Genomic DNA, 13727 nt, shown 5'->3' on the forward strand with positions numbered 1-13727 from the left:
AGAGTCAAATACCAGTTTTTGGTGTATCTGATATAGTAATATACAATACAGGAATGCATTAAGGGTTGATACTTTGCGGCAGTAGTTGTCGACAGAATGTTTTCTAGTAATTGCCTTATGCACGTGGTGTCAGCAGGCTCTGAGGATCCAGGGCTTTCTTTCTTTGACCGCAAAAAAAATAAATTTACGCCGGAAGAAGGTTCTTCTGCGGTAAGGATCTTTGGGAGCAACCGCAAATCCCGCTGGATCTCCGAGCATTATCGTGGCAGAACTGGTGATCCCACCCTCTGAAAAATAAACCTGTTAAGGATTCTTCAGGTGTAATCAGCATAAAACGCTTGTTTTTTTAATTTTAAAAACATATTTCAAGCTGCACTTGAAAACATGTGCGAGAGAAGAAACCCACTAGAGCGTCTGGTAGTTTACCAAAAAGAGTTACCGACTGTGAGCGACAGTGCTGAATAACGTATGCACATGCGCGTGTTCTGGCTAAAACAAACAAAATCTCAGTGTTGAATCGTTCGAGTAAAGGCACGAAAGGTTGACTTCGGTCGCTGTTTTGACTTACTGTACAGCATTAAAACCATACTGTACAAAAGATGACAGATTTGTTTGATAATGAGGGAGTCATAAAGAAACTTTTAGCCTCAGGTTTGATCTAGTTTTCTTAGCATTCGCCAAAATGTGACAGTTCGCCGGTAAAAAGCCGCCATTTCAAAACAAAAAGGCTGGTTTAACTGCGCAGTACTGGAACTAGTCTTGGGTTTCTCAGCACTGTCACAGTGAGCCGATATGTAAATATGACGGAGCCATCCCGTAATAAAGCTGTCGTATTTAATGTCTTTAAATACAGTATAACGTTTAAAAAACGGTAGATAACACGATAGGTTCTCCTCGAATTATCTCAGAAATCGAATTATCTCAGTCTAATTTCTTACTGTGCAACGCGCGCTACCGTGGCCACCTTGTTTGTTTTGTGTAGTAAACCAATAAGGATGCGAGAAACGTACTATCTGATACGACGCGCGCGTTTTGTGAAGTAAACCAATGAGGATGTGAGAAACGTACTATTTGAGAGGCATCAAGTTCACTAGCCAACCAGAGTGATAAAAAATGGTTCAGTGGATATGAGAACACGACGAAATTGGCCAACTTTCCTTCGGTACTACCGTGGTGTGTCGCATGGCGAACTTTCAAAAGAATAGCATGATGTAATCAGAAGCGGTAGCAGTGTGTTTTGGGGACGACATCTGCTTCGTGAGTAGAAGGGCCAAGGTCTTTTGTTCAACGAACACGTTCATCATCCTTCAGGGAATAGAAGTTTTGGAAGCCTACAAGCGCTAAAAATTGTTTAAATACCGTTTAGATTAATCTATTTTCGGATAATTGTGTGATACCGCACAATACATCGAGGGGAATATCGTAACCTTGCTTTGTTCACATGGTGCAATAAAAACATGGCTCCTGGAAACACTTTTTGATTGACAATGTCTGCCAGTGTCGGCGGATTTTACACTTGGGTAAAAAAAAAAAGTATGTTATATTATTTAAAATTTATTAAAAAGAAAAGAACTCGCAATTACTGTAAAACACTGTTTTTGTCAAGTAGTGTCTTTTAGTTACTTCATACATTTCCATCCATCCATATTTTGTTTTTATTCTTTTCAATTCAAGCCTTTTTTAGTAAAAAGGCCGCTATTCGATATTTATAGACTTTCACTTAACATAACTTCATCTCCGTATTGTTCGACTTCTATCGAAAAAAAAACAATAATCGCGTTCTAATTACTTTGTCTTGTCACGTTATAAGTGCTAAATATTTGCACGATTATTAAACCGCGACCCGCCCCCACCCCCGGGAACAATATTTTTCATCTACAATGTTCGTGTTATTGTTCATTTACAAAGTATTTGTGTTATTATATTGTTTTTTTACAACGTGCTTGTGTTTTTATATTGTTTGTTTATAACATGTTTCTGTTTTTATATTGTTTGTTTATAACGTGTTTGTGTTTTTATGTTGATTGTTTATAACTTGTTTGTGTTTTTACATTGTTTGTTTATAACGTGTTTGTATTTTTATATTTTTTGTTTATAACATGTTTGTGATTTTATATTGTTTGTTCACAACGTGTTTGTATTTTTATGTTGTTTGTTTACAACGTGTTTGTGTTATTATATCATTTGTTTACTACAATATTGTGTTTTTATATTGTTTGTTTACAACGTGTATGTGTTATTATATTGTTTGTTTATAACGTGTTTCTGTTTTTATATTGTTTGTTTACAACGTGTTTGTGTTATTATATCATTTGTTTACCACAATATTGTGTTTTTATATTGTTTGTTTACAACGTGTATGTGTTATTATATTGTTTGTTTATAACGTGTTTATGTTTTTATATTGTTTGTTTACAACTTGTATGTGTTATTATATTGTTTGTTTACAACGTGTTTGTGTTATTATATCATTTGTTTACCACAATTTTGTGTTTTTATATTGTTTGTTTACAACGTGTATGTGTTAATATATTGTTTGCTTATAATGTGTTTGTTTTTTATATTGTTTGTTTATAACGTGTATGTGTTATTATATTGTATGTTTATAACGTGTATGTGTTTTTATATTGTTTCTTTATAACGTGTTTGTGTTTTTATATCGTCTGTTTATAACACGTTGACAATTCCCTTCTCAGTCAATTAATGCAGTTATAAGCGTCTTTAGACAGATGGTCTTTATGAACAGCCTTGCGGCGGCAAAGCGCATTGGTTCATAATTTCTTCACATTTTATGTATAAAAAATGGAGGGTGGTGAACTGAGGATTGAAGCTCCCCATATACTGATTATAAAGCTCTCTTCCAAAGAAAGAGGTAAAGTCTCCCCCTCCTCAACCTAACACCGCCATTTCCGTATCCATCTTGCCTAAGGTCTTTTAAGTTCAAGGTAATTTTTATGAAATATAATGTCTATCTTGTCGGTTTATTGCTTTTTCTCTTTAAAACGAAATACTTTCTCAATTTCAAATCTAAAATCAATCATTTTAGAAAAGAATAATCATTGTTTAATTGCCAGAGCAACTATAGAAAGAAAGCTTGGGCGAAGAGCTCGATTGAGAACTAAGTAGGTGTAAGCGCCTGGACACACTCTTTTTATTGCACTTTTACCTGTTAATTTTAAGAGTACGACGAGCTCCCTTGTTGATAGTGCTAACTCTGTGGTCAAATAAGAACTATGATATTTCAAGAAATTTAACCATTCTCGAGTACGTGCGTTTGTAATCTAGACATTTCTTTGTAATCTGTTTAGTCCAAGGGATGAAACATTAACAAAATGTCCTTATCAATTCTAAGATCATCCTTTTCTACAATAAAATTGCTTTAAGTTCTCCCTCTACCCCCATTAAGGCTCAGATCTCAAAGTGGTGACAAAATGCGCCTTTAGTTAGAAGAAGATAATAATGTAGTAGCTCTCTATTCACTAACATTTCTTGATGGCGTAATTTCCTTTGGAAGTGTTTCTCATACTGTGAGTGTTGTTTTCACTTCCGCCCTTTATTCGCCTATTTTATGTTTTTCTAAAACTAAATATAATGTGCTTCAAACTTTCAAAAATACTAGCGGGGTGCATTAGTACACCCTGCAAAATGCATCAAATAATTAGCGCAGTTTATCTGTTTATATATCTCCTGTTGATTTAAGAATATATTTTATCTGAAAACATCTCTCAAGGTTGTAGTATATTTTATCACTTTCGAATCACTTTCGCTAAATACGAAAAAAAAGTAATCGCCTCTCAAGCCAAATTCACAGCGATTAACAAAAAGGAAAAAAAGACATCGGCTCAATGGAGAAAAGCGGGGGAGATGGAGTGAGACCCATTCTGTTGATTTAAGCCAAGATTAAAATACTATATAAAATCTGCGGTAATTTTATTTGATTATACCAAAGCTTTTTTTTTTTACTTTTTCAAATATTTTGAAAAATGTTTTTTTTTTCAAAATAACTAAAAAAATCATGAGAGGGATTTGAGCATCCGCGACTTACATACGTCGACAAAGGGGACTTCTATAAAAATAGAAGATGAAGCTATAGTGAAATATAAGAGTCTGTGCTACAAAACCTAGCTTCTAGCTTCTCAGTATGGTCCACTAAGTAGATAACATGTAGCTATTCCTATAATGTACAACATAATGTACAATAATAGCATGCTGCCCTGCTATCCACCGACTCTTGACCCCTCGACACCAAGCACTGCTTATTAGCAATCTATCAGCCTTTGTTTCCCTGTTTCGTAGATGTTTTGCTGTTGTTTGCTTCCTCTTTCATGCTCGATTGGGGAGCATTTCATTAACTAGCAAACGTTTGCGTTGATGATGTTAGTTCCGCAAACCCCCATCTTTTACTCGTAGTCTTTTGTGTGAATTTCTTATTGATATATATTTCATTTTGTCTAATACGTACTTTGCCAACGTACATCCGCCTATCTCCTCGGGTGAATCCTTTTTATTGCGCATGCTCTTTGCGCATATACTGTATTGGTGTGTTCGTGACCGTAGCCGAATCACTTAAGTGTCCTTTTGGGTTTTCATTATCACTGTTGTATAAATAATCATTTTTAAGGTCATTTCCTCAAATCAGGTAATTTTACCTATATATTGTAGGACATAAAATTGCAGCCACGGTAACAAGATTTCAGCTATTTGATTAGATCATTTTTATCTATCGCATAATCATAACTGCCATTTTGATTAAAACTTCGAATATTAGCATTCTAACGCATCTTTCATCGGTGTACCTTTGAAGACGGTCTTCTTTTGTTTTATTTTTACCAACTTGTTGTTACATTTTATTCTATGCAACAAAATCATTACATTTCTTGTCATATTACGATCAAAATACGATCCTCACATTTCCCCGTATTATACAGTATATGCGTATATAGTGGCTTATAGGAAGCCTAATGGATGACGTAAAAAGTATATTCCTCATTATTGAACGATCAACCTCTAAAAAGCGGCCTCCCGGAAAACAAATTATACATTGGGTGGGAGTTCATACTTTTAGGATATTTAAAGAATAGCGTGTCGCTATTGGGACTCATTATTTGAATATTTGACTCTGTTCAAGGTTTTACAAGTGCTTGGGAGCCAAGAATCGTATCTTATACTTATACCAAGAGGTCACGAGTAAGTCAACTTTACTTTTGATACATTAAAACCCGCCCATAAGGTTACCTATAAGAACATGATATGTTAAAATTTCCCATTAAAAGCACCTTAAGCCCCGTGCAAACTGCGCCAGCACCTGCCAGCATTGCTGGCGAATTTTCGCTTGACTGACTATAGGAAAAAGGAAATGTAAAAATGGGAAATGGACTTTATGACATTTCCTTTGTCTTTTGGTCAGTCATGCAAGAATTCGCCAGCAATGCTGGCAAGTGCTGGCGCAGTTTGCACGGGGCTTTAGTCCTTGTGAAGTTTAGGTGTAGAGTGGTGTAAAGCGCTGAAACAGATAGATTACTCAGACGTTTCGAGGCGACTAGACACTGGTGAAGAGGCAGCAACCTTTAAACGTCTGTACAGTCTGTGTAGCGCTTTTTACCTATCTACACTTATTCTGGATATCTTATTACCCAGCGCTGCCCAGCACCAACAACTTCTCGTTTGTTTGTTTGTTTATGTTTTTATGTTGGAAAAACGGGAAAAGTAGTAACAAACAACAATCTAGTAGTATCGTCGACGCCCTTTTGAAAATAAGATTTGTCATCCATGTCATCCATCTAATTGTTCTTGATTTTTATGTTATTATTTTTTCAGCCTGTGGCAGTTTTTTACTACGGGATGTTTCATACTTTTTGCAATTATGGTAAGAATTTTTAGGAAATCTCAGAATTTTTTGATCGTTTTTTTACGTGTATCGTGACTTAGCTTGTTTCCCGTATAGTGGTCTCGTCGTGGGACAAATATCTTTTACCACTCCACGGCATCTTCATTATTTTTTTCTCCGCTTAACACAAGACCACCAGAGCCTCTGTAACTGTCTTCTAGTCTAACCCTAACCTTTTACAGCAACACTTGGCGTTGCATCATCATTAGTAACCTACTCTTGTCTGTTCTTGCAGTGGCTAGTTTTCCCAGGCACGTTCGTGTCTTTCATCACTTCCCAAGCTCAACCTGACCTGGTTATATCAACCATGTGCTGTCGGATTATAGGTGGCTCTTTATGTGGTTAGTAGAATACCTCTCTATAAACAGACCACTTATCCTCTTTTTCTCCCGGCTATTTTCTTTTGCTTCTGTATGACGAGACCCTGAAGACTGACTATTATCCTAATCCCGAATAACGCCTAAATGTGACGTTATCCTTTTGCAGCAATGGCAGCAATCACGTGGTACACAGAACCAATAACAATGGCCTCTATAAGGTACGGCTCGCTCTAAAGTTTAAAAAGTCAAAGAATATAATGGTAGCGGCATGTATTTACCAAATATCTCATTTTTGCTGTGTTATCCTCTAATAATCCACGGATCAAAAAGCACGCAACCTGGTCGAGTTGCTCGACTAATGTCCACCACTCCCTGTGATCAGCGGTTGATTATTAGAGGACGGACACACAAACTACGCGCGCGATGACGTTAAACGCATTTTAATCACGAACTCTTTACTTGTAATCAGAGCTTGCGTTTAACTAGCGTTGCTTTTGTTTTACTAGCGTTGCTTATGATACTTTGTTGGAAGCGCAAGCGAGAAGGCATTACAGGATGGCAGGCTATAATATTACGCCGATTAGCGGGCATCGAATTGTCGGCCCATTTTTTCACATGGTGTCTACCCGCCCTTTGGAACTCTCACGTTCGTTACGCAACTTTTTTTGGTGTTGGAGACGATTTTTTTCTTCATAGATCACAGCAGGCGCCTTACAAATCGCAGTTTGTAAATACTCTAATCGAGTGTGTAAATCTGTCAATTTGTATGATATCGAGAATAGCTAGAAGGCGTTTCGGTAACTGACTGTTTTATTATATTCTTATATAACGGACCATTAGAAAAGTATAGGGGGATGGGGGGTGGTTACGGACCAAACATAAATGCATACAACGATATATATCGTCCCTAAAGTCGAAGGAAATTGAAAACATGCATTACTTATTCCTTTTGTTTCATCATAGGAATACTCTGATGCTGCAATACACGTACAGCGGTATCGCCACGTTTGGTGAGTACATGCGTGAACACTGCTACCAAAAGAACAAAAAAGCTTAGAAAGCTATGCTGGGAGGCACGGCAGGCATGTGCGACTGGTGTCACAATAAGTTGGTGCGTGTTGAAGTGGTAGAACTGGTGGGTGTAGAGGTGCTAGCTGGTGGGTATGGGGATGGGGATGGGACATGATGGGGGTTGGAAGGTGCGGACATGATGGGGTTGGTAGGTGCCGACATGATGGAATTGGTAGGTGCGGACATGATGGAGTTGGTAGGTGGGGACATGATGGGGTTGGTAGGTGGGGACATGATTGGGTGGTAGGTGGGGACATGATGGGGCTGGTAGGTGGGGACATGATGGGGCTGGTAGGTGGGGACATGATGGGGTTGGTAGGTGGGGACATGACGGGGTTGGTAGGTGGGGACATGACGGGGTTGGTAGGTGGGGACATGACGGGGCTGGTAGGTAGGGACATGATTGGGTGGTAGGTGGGGACATGATGGGGTTGGTAGGTGGGAACATGATGGGGTTGGTAGGGGGGGACATGATGGGGCTGGTAGGGGGGACATGATGGGGCTGGTAGGTGGGGACACGATGGGGTTGGTAGGTGGGGACATGATGGGGTTGGTAGGTGGGGACATGATGGGGCTGGTAGGTGGGGACATGATGGGGTTGGTAGGTGGGACATGATGGGGTTGGTAGGTGGGGACATGATGGGGTTGGTAGGTGGGGACATGATGGGGTTGGTAGGTGGGGACATGATGGGGTTGGTAGGTGGGGACACGATGGGGTTGGTAGGTGGGGACACGATGGGGTTGGTAGGTGGGGACATGATGGGGTTGGTAGGTGGGGACATGATGGGATTGGTAGGTGGGGACATGATGGGATTGGTAGGTGGGGACATGATGGGGTTGGTAGGTGGGGACATGATGGGGTTGGTAGGTGGAGACATGATGGGGTTGGTAGGTGGAGACATGATGGGGTTGGTAGGTGGGGACATGATGGGGTTGGTAGGTGGGGACATGATGGGGTTGGTAGGTGGGGACATGATGGGGCTGGTAGGTGGGGACACGATGGGGCTGGTAGGCGCGGAGGTGTTGGGCTTGGTGGGTGTAGGGTCCGCTTATCCCCGAGCTTTGTTTTGATCAAAATTATCTATGTAGCCAATCAAAATTCTTTCTTCATCAGCGCTGACCTGGGCTTTTATGACCAATAAGTCAAAGTTCCTGCTGGTTCTGTCCATCTTACACGGGCTCATCGCGTTAGGCAGCACTTACTACTTCTACGCTTTCCGTCTGCTCAACAAACCAACTCCCGACAAACCATCCAGTAAGGGCGTCAACGGCGATAACGACATGAACCACAACGACTGAAGACAGCGGCGGCATCCAAACGAGTTTCGTGTTGATATCGTTCGGTGGTACGAGTGTTACACGAGTGCAACGAGTTGATTTTGGCGGGTGATTAACTCTTTATGATCTTGATGACAAGTCCCGAGACTGTGTGAAGCTTTCGTGTAGAAATAGAGTGGAATTTTGCTGTGCTCGTTAATTAGAGGTATTTTGCATTCGCATGCGAATCCTGAATAAATAATTATGGTGTTTAGGTGGAGATTTACACGCCTTTTCCGCGTCCTTGTAAAACATTGTTTTTCTTGTTGTCTTTGAAGTATCTTCTTTGAGAGTGATTGAAGCTACTACAGCAGAATTCAATTATATTTTAACGTTAATTGGAGTTTGTGATGTTTTCTTTGTAAACTGTGCAAACATTGTTTAAAAGGGAGGTCTGCGCGCACGCTGCGCACCCACTTGTACACGCGCCTGGCCAGTTCTCACTAGTATTTTTTGTCACGCGACACCAGCTATCAGTTTGTGGCGATTTTATTGCACCCCAAATCGCGTGTGTAGACAGACTGCAAATTAGCAGAGATTTCACTACGATAGCTTGCAAATTTATTTCAGTTAATTCGAGCATGCTCGAAACATTTTACATAAAAATCGCAGCCCGTGTCGTGCGACAAAACTTTCCAGTGTACAATGGACCTTATAATGCTGCAATCGCACACGGAACAGAACATAAATAGTCTGTCTGAACATGTTCTGGTGTTAATGTGAACGCCGCATTTCTGATAAGAAAAGACTCTTCAGTATCTCATGTTTATATGTATTCCATGTGAATTTTGTGTAAGATGCCAAGAAAGCCACCTTTAATTTTTTTAGAAAGTAAGAAGGTGAAGAATGATCTTATCAACTATTCTGTAAATGAACAGGCAAAATAAATATGTCTTTATGGGTGCGTAACCGAAGATGTCATCGGACCATATTGGTCTCGAGTGGCTATCGGTTTCTTGTCTTTGTATGTTGAGAATGACGCATGATATGTGAAGTGATGTATATGTAGAAACAGAGTATATTAATATGAATATAGGTATAAAGTATTGTAATATATTCAATTATATTAAATCTTACAAAGATTCTCTACACTTGTAGAGTCTTGTTGTGGGTCATGTTGCAGCTCTCAGAAGATTTCACCACATTGGATTGATGCACCACCACAAAACAATGGGAAACAAAACAATAAAACGGGAATACAATAGAAAATGGGGTAATCCTGCCAATCCTGTTAGAAGTTACGAGCGGGCTGCTACATGAGTGCTTGTTGTTCTCTTTACTATGTCCATGGTAGTTCGCGTATAAGCGCCTCCCCTAAACGTCTTGTGCCATATAGACTTCGTTGAGGATGGAACAGAACGTTAGTAGAGAAGAAAAACCATTACCCGCTACTGCATTTTATCATTTAAAGCTTGCCTTGTTACGGTTCTGGGAAGATGTGTACCAGCTCCCTGCTATCTGAGACTGTCAAAGACTTCACATGGACTGTGCACACTGTTATAGTCTACAGTGGACTGCGCACAATATTGTAGTCTGCAATGGCCTGCGCACACTGTTATAGTCTGAAAATTGAGTGCGCACACTGTTAAAGTCTACAGTGGACTGCGCACACTGTTATAGTCTACACATGGACTGCGCACAATGTTGTAGTCTGCACAGGGACTGCCCTCAAAGCTGTAGTCTACACATGGACTGCGCACGATTCTGTAGTCTGCACAGGGACTGCCTTCAATGTTGTAGTCTACACATGGACTGCGCACAATGTTGTAGTCTGCAATGGCCTGCGCACAATGTTATAGTCTGCAAATGGACTGCGCACAATGTTGTAGTCTGCACAGGGACTGCCCTCAACGCTGTAGTCTACACATGGACTGCTCTCGATGCTATAGTATACACGTGGACTGCGCACAATGTTGTAGTCTACAATGGCCTGCACACACTGTTATAGTCTACACATGGACTGCGCACAATGCTGGTGTCTACACATGGACTGCGCACAATGTTGTAGTCTACACATGGACTGCGCTAAATCTTATAGTCTGCAAATAATGAGTCCGTCTTTTTTATCGTGCATTTAAGAGGATACAGAAGTCTAAGTGTCTTGTATAGTTTTCATTACCTCCATGCTTCACGCTTCAATTGATAGTATTCCTTCGCACAAAGTCTCGCCGTCCCGCTAGCTCGTCTTCAGTGGTAAGAAATAACACAAGTAAGGCGGCACCAACCGAATACCTGCACTGGACTGTGCGTGTGGTACCAAAATTCATAGTTGCAGCGCCGCGGCTTAGGGTAAGAGAAGGAAGTTTATTCAGAAAGACTTTGTACGTCAGTCTATACATCGCGCGACGATACTGCGTGTTACAAAAGCCGTATATGACGGGATCAATCGCTTGGTTAGTAAACGCTAGCATTACGGTAATCAACTCGATCCAAGCGGGAATCCGACCGGGAGACATGAACGACTGCGCGAGTGTTACGATAGTGATGGGTAAGAAGCATACAAGGAATGCTGCAATCACGATGAGGAGTGTTTGTGTGATGCGGATCTCCTCGACGTTGATGCAGCGTTGGTGCCTGTGACAATCCATGCGCGTCGAGTGAACACCGACCGCCCTGAACACATTAAAGTAACAGAAGATAATCAAGGGGACGTTGATGCCAAGTGTTGCGCAGCCAAGCACGATCCCGTAAGAGTTAAAGTCATCGCTCTCCACAAGACATATGCATTTGCTGGGCTTGAAGGCGTAGTCAGACCAGCCAAGTAACGGCGGCACGGAGAACAACAAAGGCAGAACCCAGATCAACAGTATGATCACGCTAATCGTTTTGCTGTTAAACACGCTACAGTACACGCGCGGTTTCACGATTTTTAGATAACGATTCACGCTAATAACACAAATTGTGAGCATCGAAGCGAGCAGCAACTCAGTGATTAGAAATGCGTTGACTTTGCACACGACCTCGTCAAGGGTCCACGCTCCCCCGTTCACGAGCGAGACGATCATGAATACCATGTTGCACGACTGAAGAAAGTCGCTTATCCCAAGAGTTGCAATCAGTTTGTGATTTTCGCCTTTGAGTCTTGGGCTCTTGAAGATGATGAACACGAGAAATGCATTGCATGTAGTACCTATTAGCACAATTAGCAACGCGAAAAATAAAGTTATGTAAACGGTGACCCACGAATGAAGCATCTTTCCCTGTCCGTTTATGATCGCCTTTTTTTTATCGCTTGTTTCTTCAATATCTCAAAAGGTGCACTAGGTTTTCATCTTGCTTGCGACTTTAATTTTGCTCCGACTCCAGAGTTTTTTGTGCGAGCGATTCTTTTCGTGCAGATGCTATCGCTTTCACTCTTGCTATAAGTGCAATTAAGTTTACCTAAGTCTTCATTTAATCGAGACAATGACAACTAATTTTTCTATTTGTGAAAGGAACCTAAGTGCAAATAGCCCATCCTTCTGGCGCTAACTACACATTCTTTGCAAGAGAAATCCTTCCTGACCCGCCTTGCTTTAGAGGTAATTTTTCACCTGGTCCTTTTAAAATGCACGTTCAATACCTTGGCCCTCGGTGTAACGCATTGCCTAACAGATCACTTTTTTTGTGTTTACATTTTTGCGAAGTCCTACGTGCTACTTTATTCCGCTTTCCGTCGTACTCGAGTCGTGGCAACTTCCCTTCAATAAAACCCTTTGCGATGGAAATGATTGCGTTTGTGTAATCCAGACAGGCCGTCAACCAGGGATATTGTTGTTCTAATGCAAAAACTTCAACTTGCGTCTCGTAAAGCTAACAGATCAGACACGGCTCAACGCTTTTTGTCTAGAGATCAGCTAAGTGAGATTTTCCTTGGTAGATATTGCTTGCGCCTTAAGCTAATGCTAAAATGTACACTTCTAAACGTGATTATATCGGGGTTTTTTTGCCGTTTGCCTCAAAGCGAGTATTTGCATTTCCGATTAGCATCAGTTACAACGATACGTGGTGGAGTAATTTGTATCTTTCGCAAAAGACTCCACCTATTTGCAGAATGGCCTTTCAATATTACTTCATGTTCGCAAGTATCTTAATCAGCGATTCTAACGTTTTCTTGGCCTGACACCAAAATTGTTGTTCCATGGACGCTTTCTAACATGGTAGGCAATTCCTGTGTCCTTGGCTTGGTTGTAACAAGTATCATGGCACGGAGAAAACCCTGAGCTGCCAACAGCGACATGCCACTCAGACGATACCCTTTTGCGAAGCAAAAGCTGTTAGTTTATGATACCTAGTTTTTCGGACAGAATTTCAAAGCTGCCTTGAGAACAAGTTATGTTTTTTTTGTTGCAGAAAAAAAAAGATAACTTCCCACTATAGTCAACTCTCATACAACGGACGCCTCGCTTCGGACATCCCTAGCGGGGCCGAAATGTTAAGAAATGCACGAATACAACCGTCGTTATTACTCACTCGTCTTATTACGGACGTTACATTTAAGTCGAGGAAATATGATTTATCAGAAATAACAACTTGCGTGTGGTCCGGTCTAAAGCACAAATTAAAAAAAAAAAACATAAAAAATCAGTTGTGTTCTTCTGGGCTTGTTTTTATATGAAAATATTATTCTTAGATTTCCTCCCTGCTGTGGGTTTACTCACTAAAAAAAGAAGAGCAGCTTGAATGCGGTCCGGTTTAAAGCACTACAGAATCAAAGCGTTTTAAAAAGCAGTCGTGTTCTTTTGAACTTGTATTCAAATGTAAATATCCTTTTTAGAAGATTTTCCCTTGCTGTGGGGTCACTCACTCTATAATTCGCTTCAGTCGCAAATGTTCTAACATTGAGGAACTACAATAGATTTACTGTCAGCATTATCAGATAGCGTTTCCGTGATCACTTTAACAAGATTTCCTTGTCGTATTTGCCGGATAAGAAGGACTGTAAGATAACAGGGCCGAGAATAAAGTAAATGAGTAGCTAACTTAATAGAATAACCAACAAAATATTAGAACCACCAAACTAAAAACAACATTTATGGATTTAAAATGGAATAACATACTGAAAATGTTATTATCGAAACAAATTAATAAAAAACATACAAACACAAATAAGGTACTTTGCATCTGACCTTTTTAAAGCACAATTTCTTTCG

At 40.3% G+C, this 13727-nt stretch overlaps 2 protein-coding genes across 2 annotated transcripts in view; one reads left to right on the top strand and one right to left on the bottom strand.

Moving 5' to 3' along the window:
• The window catches only part of LOC5512012 (tumor protein p53-inducible protein 11), a 29190-nt gene extending 19506 nt beyond the window's left edge, over positions 1 to 9684 (top strand). The window contains exons 4-9 of the mRNA XM_032381371.2: positions 5129 to 5187; positions 5818 to 5866; positions 6123 to 6228; positions 6374 to 6425; positions 7171 to 7217; positions 8393 to 9684. Coding sequence (XP_032237262.1) covers positions 5129 to 5187; positions 5818 to 5866; positions 6123 to 6228; positions 6374 to 6425; positions 7171 to 7217; positions 8393 to 8577 — 498 coding nt within the window. The 3' untranslated portion in view covers positions 8578 to 9684. The remainder of the gene's footprint in view (positions 1 to 5128; positions 5188 to 5817; positions 5867 to 6122; positions 6229 to 6373; positions 6426 to 7170; positions 7218 to 8392) is intronic.
• Positions 9631 to 13697, bottom strand: LOC5512005 (tyramine receptor Ser-2). The gene is made up of 2 exons (XM_032381369.2): positions 10715 to 13697; positions 9631 to 10157 (listed from the first exon to the last, which is right to left on the bottom strand). The coding sequence occupies exon 1, from the start codon at positions 11787 to 11789 to the stop codon at positions 10731 to 10733; it is 1059 nt and encodes a 352-aa protein (XP_032237260.1). The 5' UTR covers positions 11790 to 13697; the 3' UTR covers positions 9631 to 10157; positions 10715 to 10730.
• Positions 13698 to 13727: the final 30 nt, after the last annotated feature.

This window comes from Nematostella vectensis, chromosome 6 (genome assembly GCF_932526225.1).
Source record: "Nematostella vectensis chromosome 6, jaNemVect1.1, whole genome shotgun sequence".
Classification (NCBI taxonomy): domain Eukaryota; kingdom Metazoa; phylum Cnidaria; class Anthozoa; order Actiniaria; family Edwardsiidae; genus Nematostella; species Nematostella vectensis.

Bases quoted from the DNA above. Each gene is read 5' to 3' on its own strand.
- LOC5512005 (XM_032381369.2), bottom strand. From the start codon at position 11,789: ATGCTTCATTCGTGGGTCACCGTTTACATAACTTTATTTTTCGCGTTG.